Source organism: Amblyomma americanum, chromosome 2 (genome assembly GCF_052857255.1).
Source record: "Amblyomma americanum isolate KBUSLIRL-KWMA chromosome 2, ASM5285725v1, whole genome shotgun sequence".
Lineage (NCBI taxonomy): Eukaryota > Metazoa > Arthropoda > Arachnida > Ixodida > Ixodidae > Amblyomma > Amblyomma americanum.
In genome coordinates, this window is record NC_135498.1 from 13,712,467 (window position 1) to 13,722,149 (window position 9,683).

Genomic DNA, 9,683 nt, shown 5'->3' on the forward strand with positions numbered 1-9,683 from the left:
AACGCAGCCGCCGCGGTCGGGTTCGAACCCGGGAACTCCGGATCAGTAGTCTAGCGCCCTAACCACTGAGCCACCGCGGCGGGTCCGCCAACCTCCACCGTGCCGATTGCCAGGACACCCACGCGCACGCTGCATGGGGCGATCGCTCTTAATCGGCGGTGATTTCCATGCTCCACACCCCACGTGGGGTTATGCCGCGGGACCCGTCCAAGGGTCGCAGGCTTCACACACTAATTTAAGATCGCTTCCCTTACACTCCTTACCGATCGACACCCACCCGCACCGGCAGTGGTGTTACCAGTGGTGCACGTCCTCCCCTCACTCTCTTTCGCGGGACCCGTACGCGCACATGGAGCAAGCCAAGGGGAACAGTTGGGCAGTGATCACATCATACTTGCCACTCATATCCGCACAAGCGATTGTTCTGGGGAAGCGCTCTCCATTCGCACCACTGACCCGATAGTCTGCGTTCCGCAGCGATAACCGTCCCACTAATACAGCACCGTCGCATCCCACCTAGGTTACCCATGGCTCAAAGCCCACCTCGACAAACACACCCGTAAACTCAAACGCCATCCTCGTGTGTCGCGAATTGGTAACGCGTCCCCGACTTTCCAAAGGGGAACGCTATAGCGTGCTGGTTCGAGAACGAACAGGTCAAAGAAAAACAAAGCCGTATTTATAATTTAAAGGAAAAGAGCCGATAACAAACGAAAGCACCAATACAGACACACACTCAACACGCGTACAACACTACAGAATAAAGGAAACAGTTCATCAGATAGTGAGCGTCTCAGGTGAAGCGGAGACGCCTTGCAGACACGACGGATGCGGGTTGATGAACTACGACGCGTCGCTGGGGTTGCGTCGAAGAAAGCGGCGGAGGAGAGCCAGGTGGTAGTAGGTGCAGAGAACCACGGGGAGAAGCCGGTGGACTCCCGTCAGCAGCCCCAGGTATTTGGCATCAGCAGAGAAAGTGCAGCCAGGACCCGTCGACGAAACGCAAAGGCGCCCGTGCGCTGTGCGATGTCAGTGCACGTTAAAGATCTCCAGGTGGTCGAAATTACTCCGGAGCCCTCCACTACGGCACCTCTTTATTCCTTTCTTCTTTCGCTCCCTCCTTTATCCCTTCCCTTACGGCGCGGTTCAGGTGTCCGCATATTTGTGAGACAGATACTGCGCCATTACCTTTCCCCCAAAAAGCAATTATTATTATTATTATTATTATTATTATTATTATTATTATTATTATTATTATTCAGGACCCGTCAACGGCGTTCCGAAACGCCGTAGGCTTAAGCAGGCTATCCAAGGAAGCCTCTTGGCAGCACGGACTTTCAGTCCGTTGGCTGCCACCCATACGCTTGAAAGGAACGCACGAGGCTTGCGTCGGTGATCCAAGGGAGGTCCATGGCAGCACGGACCCAACGTCCGACGGCTGCCACCTCCACGCTTGAATGACACGATCTCCGCTTCGCTGTGTTCCTTAACACCTCAGTTTTCGGACACGTCAGCTCTCCGCTCTTTGGGCTCGCCTCGCTCTTCGTCGTCGTCGCCTCGCAAACACCATGCGCACGTGTGCACGCGCAACGCTGGGCTGGCACGCGCAGCGCTCCACTAGCGGTCGGCGCACCGCACACAAAAATCCCCTGAGGATTTGTTGTGCACAACACACCCTGAAACGACGTCGATGCCCACCTCCTTCATTTGTGAGAAGCTCGACGCAGTCTCACTGTGCGCTGGCGACGTCACCGCTACAACCCTGAACTCCGGCAACGCATAGCTCGGCTGACTGAGAAGGCCGTTTTGTACGCCACACGGCTTAGTAACCGCTTTCACTGAAACACGACCGCCGCGGCCGGGACTGAACCCGCGTCCTCAGGTTCAGCAGCCGAGCGCTCTAACCACTTAGCCGTGCACCGCGGCAGGTAGATACCGCATGCCATCACTTTCTTATTACACCTTGCGGAGCTCTAATCTATACTTGATCATAAGCTTTTGTCCTGTAGTAGTGGACGACCCTGTACAAAGACGCTTAACAAAAGACTTGGAGTGGCACCGTTCCATGCGTGACTGCTGTGCGGGGCAAAAAAAAATCGAGTAAATTAAAACTCGTCCATGGCACTGGAGACGCCATACCACGCTTCAATTGAGCTGCGCTATCGAAAGTAGCAGAAAACCAAACCTGAATGTCGCCGCCTACCTTCAATGCGGAGGTGGTATTGGTACTGGTATTAGTATGTGGGGCTTAACGTCCCGAAGCATGGTCTATGAGTGACGCCGTAGTGGAGGGCTCCGGATTAATTAAGACCCCCCGGGGTTCTTCAACATACTGTGACATCGCACAGCACACCTATGCCTTTTGCGTTTCGCCTCCATCAAAACACGACCGCCGCCGCCGTGATTCTATCCCGCTACCTTGCAATCAACGGCCGAACTCCAAAACCACTACGGCATCGTGGTGGGTCATTTTGTAGAAGAGGCCCGACTACTAGCCCGTCTGTACATGACAAAACAGCAACAGACCCATTCCCCACATTGTGACAGACAAACTCACGAAGTGCAGTGACGGCTTAAGGGCCTGGACGCCTATCCGCCGACGAGGACTAATTAAAGCGCCGTTATTTCCATCCGCTCAACATTCGTCCGTGGCTTGGAGAACTGGGCTACAAAGCAGTTCAAAACGAAGCAAGAGCACGCAACGGCGCCGCGCACGCCCGGAAGTGCTTATCTCTCGAGTGACGCCCTATATATATTGTATACGCGGGAACGGACGCCCGTATCCTTTGTCCTTCCTCGTTTACTTCCTTTGTTTTTGGCGGCGCTAAGCATCGGTCGATGGTTGGGCGTATTAGGAGAGAATAATGCCACGAATCCTTATCTTTGTTTTTCCAGTGATCTTCGTTTGTCGCCGTCAGAACACGGTCTTATCGCTTTCAGTTTGCCAAGCAAGGCGAGTTACCGGTCGTATACGTGTGCTATAGGCGTGACCAGATTGCTCTGAACCGATGGCGATCACGCGTCTTCTTAAGTGTTCAAGGCGTTGCAGACCCGTTACGTGGAAAGTCCCGAGTCATATTTAATTAGAGCGCAACCGAAAGCGGCGGTCATTCTAAATATGCACTCGGCTGTCGTCGCCGCCAAGTCGCATTGAAATCCTCATTGGGGAAAAAATTGGTCGTAGGTCATAAAATTCGCTCATTGGCTGGAGGGAAGTGATGTCACCAGACCGGAAATGACGTCAATTCTAGAAAAGGCATCAATAGGTTCTGTTGCTATTGCATTACCAACAGATTAGGTAATTAGGTGCCCCTGTGAATTTTTTTCTTATGTGGGCAACGGCCAGTCGGACGGCTTCTAGTTGGATCTCTGAACTTAAGCTGAAATAGTAAAGCCTCCGATAACCCGCCGTGGTGGCTCAGTGGTTAGGGCGCTCGACTACTGATCCGGAGTTCCCGGGTTCGAACCCGACTGCGGCGGCTGCGTTTTTATGGAGGAAAAACGCTAAGGCGCCCGTGTGCTGTGCGATGTCAGTGCACGTTAAAGATCCCCAGGTGGTCGAAATTATTCCGGAGCCCTCCACTACGGCACCTCTCTCTTCCTTTCTTCTTTCACTCCCTCCTTTATCCCTTCCCTTACGGCGCGGTTCAGGTGTCGAACGATATATGAGACAGATACTGCGCCATTTCCTTTCCACAAAAACCAATTATTATTATTATTATTCATTGGTCGAATGACTATTTTGCGACCCTCCGGTGGGGAAAGAGGGCATTCCGAATGTATATGATTAAGGATAGCTTTATTAAGGCGAAAGCCTTTATAGGCTAATGACTCGCCAGCGCGGATGTTCGCAGAAAGGTGTCACACTATGGATCTCAATCAAATTGATGACGTCATAGAGATAAGGCACCAAAACAACTACAACAGTCAGAAATGTGGAAGCAGTTGCGCGCACCCGCGATCAAACGAGATAAGTCTGGTGGCATCGCAAAGAAAATGATAAAGCCGTGCGGCTGATGAGCGTGTGACGTCATTGAGTGGCGCCACCATCGTTCGAGAGGAGCGCTGCCCCAGGCAATCTTGCCAGATGTCCTGAACGCCGATCTGGAAGGATACCGCCTGAACATTGTAGCCTTTATTCAACATCACCACACATCAGCGACACAAGCAGTAACACCACGCTGGAGGTTTTCGCCTCACCGCACTTCAGGTTATTTTTTTTTTTTTACAGAGCTTAAAGATATTTGAATACTGACCCGGGTAATAAAGGCAGCGCATCGTCGGTCTGACCGAAGTCGGAGCCAGGAATAAAGACCTCTTGGCAATCGTCTAGGCGGGGAGCCTAAAAAACTCCTCTTTCTGTTGGACAATTAAAATCGGCAGAGACACTATGACTGCTTACGTGTCGGAATGCGAGAGCATTACTGCCCCTGTGTGCATTGAAACCCGCCCGGGACGCTGTACGACGAACGGTTGCGTTACAACTTTGATACGAAATTCTGGGAAGGCACACAATTGACGATGCCTATGTCCTCGGTTCCAACACCTCTCGCAAGCTAGCCTCCAACTTGACGAGCACATGTGGGCTACACGCAACGAAAAATCGTATGAGACCACGCGGAACGCTGTACGACAACCAGTTGCGCCACAATTTTGGTACGAACGTTGGGGAAATTGGCGCCAAATGGACGTCGGCCAGTGGACAGCATATACTGACGAACGATATGGATAGGATTGTCTAAAGTGGCGGCGCTCGGCAGCTTGGTGCGTGCGTCACATGGCTGCTTGGACGTCGCCCTATTTTTCTTACCATCGCTGGGATTTTCTGTAACATCTGCGAGTACACACGCACGCTGCTGGCTTTTCTCGTAATGCAACTACAATACTTTCGCATTAAGAAGTTAGCTTCGGAATCCTCCTCCTCCTGCCCTCGACTGCCAAAACCACTGGCAACAGGAATGTGTTGTACTGCCGGTTATGGTCCTGATTTTCGTTTAGTGGATTGTGGTGTCGTCTTTGTGTACGCGTACCATGTCAATTAGATATTTACAGCTGTCGCTGTCCTCGTCAAATTAAAGGTGTCTTTCGTTACACCCACCCAACCAGTGGGCCTCATCTCCGCTCCTCGGGGTCGGGGCCCCGGGCCCAGACTGTACAGAATGATCATCCCTCTGCCAATGTTGCTTCCCTTGGCATCTGCAGAGTGTCCGCTTTCGCTGTCGTCTGCGCAAGGAACTGAAAAAAGAAAAACTCCTCCTACTTCATTACATCGATGAGCAACTTCTAGACCTTGTGTATAAGCTTTGTGCGGAGATACTAGCGAAAATCTGCACATTTTCAATTTATTTTACTTCTCTCTTTGCCATTGTCTAATCGCCGCAATTTAACGGCAACAGCGGAAGGCGCGGAAGCAGGAAGCGCGGTCCGTGGAGCAACGACTTCGAACGTTCTGTAAGTTCCTGACGAAGCGGAGAACCCCCCCCCCCCCCCCCCCCCCCGGGGCCAGCCAACGCGGTAAACTCATTTTGCCTCCTCGGTTCATGTCCTCTCAACACAGACTGCTGCCATCAAAGATTATGCTGCAGTTTCAAGAGAATTCTGGTTAAAATTGTGTAACTATAAATCAACTTTCCCAGTCGAAAAACGCACCAGAATTTTTTGCTGTCGTCACAACCCAGTGGAGGAAAAAAAGAAATGACAGAGCCATGTCAAAAATACGACAAAATTTTTTAATCGTTTGGTCGTAACAACATATTTTCCCGTTGGTTTGTAGTATTTTGTGCAGTACTGTACTTTTTGCGCAGCACCTTTCTGGAGTCTACAGTTCTGTAGTACTTATCTGTATACTATAGCAAGTACAAAAAAATTTATGTTGTTACTACAACTTCATGGCCAAAAACGTTACAGAAAATCTGTTGTGACGGCAGAAAATGTTCGCGTTTTTCGATTGGGAAAACCGATTTTTCGCAGCATTTTTGGACAAGAACTTGTAGTAACGACATAATTTTGTGTAGTATTGTGCTATCTCTTGTCGTAGGGACGGAACTACAGAAACATACTACGCAAAAATACTACACAATACCACAGATAAATACTACACTACTGTCGAAAAATGTGTCGTTAAGACAGAACGGTCTGTCGTATTCAGGGCAAGATTATGTCGCATCGACTGGGTTGTATTGTAATGTTTTCACACGCTTTTTTTTCTGCTACTTCTTTCTGACTATTTGGTTTCAAATGGTCAAATCCTGAGGGCCGCCTACAGGCCTGTAGACCCTGAGGATTTTTAAATAAATCGGTAAAAGTGAATAAACACGAAACAGGCACATGCAAGGCAGGAGGCACATTACCTCTGACTAGAGCAGTAGGACGCGTGATACGCGGGATGAAGCAGAGCTAAATATTGCGCAAACGATTAACGCCCTGATTACACAGCATGTGTCATTTGTGCGGTCTCCGTGCTTGTGACAATGACGCGGTGGTGCGACATTCACCATATCACCGCAAAATAAAAAAAAATAGACATCACTGGTTGAAAAAAACCTCACTGACGAACCCACCTTGCTTAAATTCGATCTTACGCTTGGAGCTTAGGTCGCAATTACAGGCTTCGTTGAAGTTATCTCAACAGACGGCATACCTCACGCCACTGAATCAACAGGTTGCTCCGGGTATTGATACTTGAGGGACTTATAACGAAGGTGCGAGACAGCATAGTGATGTTGCAAAACAAGACAGAAATAAGAGGGCGGCCTTGCCATGTCGTTTTTTCTTAATTATTCCACCTAACCTTTTCCTGCGATGTCAGTTGCCATTTTCGTTCATTGGATTCTCAGCGAGTTCCCGCCTTCAGGGGTTAGCACCCATTCGCCTAGATTCTCTCTTTTTTTTTGCGTTTTTTTCCATCGACCCGTGAGGCCCTTTTGGAACACGCCAAGCAGTGTCCGAAAAGCGCAGTCTACAGCGTATGTCAACCTCAATGCCACGCAGCTTGTTCGCGCGTCCCATGCAACGTGAGCGCTAGAATGATATACTTCGAGCAAGGTGGCCACTCCTCGGACTTCGCCTCTCGGACCGCGCGGGCCGATCTGTGGTCACTCAAAAACAGGGACAGGTGGCGCCACCAGTTCCGCCGGTCAAACTCCGATGCACAGCGCGCCAAATCCAAGCCGAGGATGAGGTGAAAATGTGGCACAGCTAGTAACACCGCGGTCTCTTAGCAAGTGCGCGTAGCATAATGAACCTGGTGGATCTGGCTAGCAGCGTGAAAGATGCATTCAGATGGAGTTTGGTTAACTACAGCGCCCAAAACGCGCGAAAGAACTTTCATTACGTATTTGAAGGCACAGTAATAGAATAAGGGAATGTAATGGTACGGAGAAAACGTGCTCATACTGCCCAAGTACCCAGTTCGCAAAAAAGCGTAACTTGTGCAGAGCCCCACCAGCGCACCAAAACAGATGCTTTGAATGCAGCACGGGCCGAGGGAAACGCAGTAATGCCCTTATGGGGGCGAACAGCGGTGAGCGAGAAATTTTCTATGGAGAATCTACAGTCGCCCCATTATTTTTTCGCCGAAAACGTTCAATTCAGAAGAGACCGCCTATGTCAGCCCCGTTAGCTGGGGGCGGAGGGGAATCTGAGTATTGCTCCGGTGTATCACTGACTATTTAATAATCGACGTGAGTGAAGAATTAGCGCGTTGTCTTCCTAGCATGCCATAAGCACTGCTTTATGGTAAGGTCGATGCCTACTCCCATTCATTCATTTTCATTCTTCTAGGAAACCTAAAATAGACTTCGCTTCCTGCTTTTGAAATAATTTAATGCTAGACACGTTTCCCTCCATACAAGGCCTTTTTTGTTTTGTTTTACGCATCACTTTCATCCCTCCACCTCGAGCCTTGGAGGCGTTCTTGTAGGCACTACTGTATACCCTCAGCAGACACAACAAAGGCTGTCACCATGCACGAAAACTGAACACAAACTTCTTCAAGCCGAATGAAGCAGCTGTGTTGCAAACCATGCATGAACTTTAGCAGCCTGTTCGGAAGACAGTTTGTTAAGACCAAAATGCATCCAGCATTTAAAAAAAAAGCTGGGAACTTATGTGTTACTGTGGATTAAGGTGAGTGCAGCCCTCAATGTAATGTAAACAGCAAATAACCACCGCGCTTCCAGTTTTGCACCTCCATTTCCCAACACAGCGCTCAACCGAAGGGCCACGGCCCACTCAGGAGCGATGTCGCACAATCGGCATGAATGCGCAGACGACGCCAGCTAAAGCAAACGCCTACCTGGGCAACAACGCCTTCTGCAGCTTGCTAGAGTAGCACTTTTCTGTCGCTCGAGTGCCAACCTTGGTAAGAAGCATGCAATTTTGCGCACTATAAAATGCGGTAAACAAGTGGTGCAACGCCCACGAGGAAGTGTCCGTACGAACTCGATATTGACGGCAAGCGGACACGAGATGGAAGTACATGCTATTTATGGTGTTCCGCCACTAGGCCTTTGATATTCTTTTTCTGTTGTTTTTCTCCTGTCGAAGTGTTTCGTAAAGCCCAGAAACTGACGGGTCATCAGTAAGCAAAGGGAATAAACTAAAAGCAGGTACAGATACAAAATAGTCAACGCTCGCAGCGTGAGGGTGCATTCAGTTTCCGTCAGCTATTGCAGATGCAAAAAAAGTCAGCGCTCGCAGCGTGAGAGGTGCTTTCGGTTTCCGTCAGCTACTGCTGATACGCAGGCTGAAGTATCAGCGCTAGGATCTGAGAGAGAACTTGCCAGCAGTGCACGGAACGTTTCGCGCGTACCAATGAACTCCCGGTCACCCTTTGAAACTGACCGAAGTCGGGTCCACACGATTTTGAGCACGAAACCGAGGCCCTCAGTATCAAAGCAACAAGACACGACAACCAACACACAAGGAAGTCCGGCCCGGGAAGGCTAAGTAGCACACTCAGCTGTTAGGTGATCCCAGCAAAAACTGGACCTAACTTGACACCGAGCCGCGGACAGGCCTGCTGCGTTTGTCATCGACGCGAACTCCGCTCATCACCGGACAGCGCACTCGGGCCGCGAGCGCCCTGCGCCCACCGCACAGCTACGCACGGCGAAGCTAACGGGGCCCTCGATCGCGAGCGCGCCCACAGGTCAAAACACACAATATGCATCCCCGTCGGAGCATCGCCTCGTGACTCACCCGATGCAGCTGCAGGCGGGCAGAGGAGGCGCAGCTCCCCGCATGCGTTCTACGACGCCGATGGGGGGCGGGCGAACGGGGCCTTATCGACGACGCCGACTGGTATGCGGGCGACGGCAGATAGCGGCGCGGCGGCGGCGGTGGTGACGACGGCGGTCGGCGAGCCGCGCGGGTTGCCGCCGCCACGCGCCGTTGCCGACGCAGCCGCGGAAGCAGCGGGGGTCGGCGCGGAAAGAGCGGGCAAACCCACGCCACGCACCAGGTCGCGGCGAGAGCGCGTTTCGCCCGTTTCGCTCGCTCGGGCGTTGCCGTGGCCGGGCACTCGGGGAGAGCACGGTCAACCAGCCTTCTGGGACATTTGTCATCCTGCAGATTGGCGCGCGGCGCGAACGCTCGCACGAAATCCGTGTTTTTGCTGCCAGCGACAGTTTTTATACGCGCAGCCAATTGACTTCCAAAACGCGCTCCTCAGAGCGTCACCA

At 51.3% G+C, this 9,683-nt stretch overlaps 1 protein-coding gene across 4 annotated transcripts in view; it reads right to left on the reverse strand.

Annotated features, from left to right (window-relative positions):
* LOC144120607 (monocarboxylate transporter 12-like) overlaps nt 1–9,479 on the reverse strand; it is a 39,976-nt gene extending 30,497 nt beyond the window's left edge. Inside the window, exon 1 of one of the 4 annotated variants that reach the window (XM_077653185.1) lies at nt 9,202–9,479. Coding sequence is in view for 1 of the 4 variants with exons in the window: in XM_077653183.1 (XP_077509309.1) it covers nt 8,997–9,054 (58 nt within the window). In the remaining 3 variants the exon portion in view is untranslated. Of the gene's footprint in view, nt 1–8,963; nt 9,169–9,201 lie in introns of those variants that run through there. The other 3 variants (XM_077653184.1, XM_077653186.1, XM_077653183.1) reach the window with 3 other exon arrangements.
* Nucleotides 9,480–9,683: the final 204 nt, after the last annotated feature.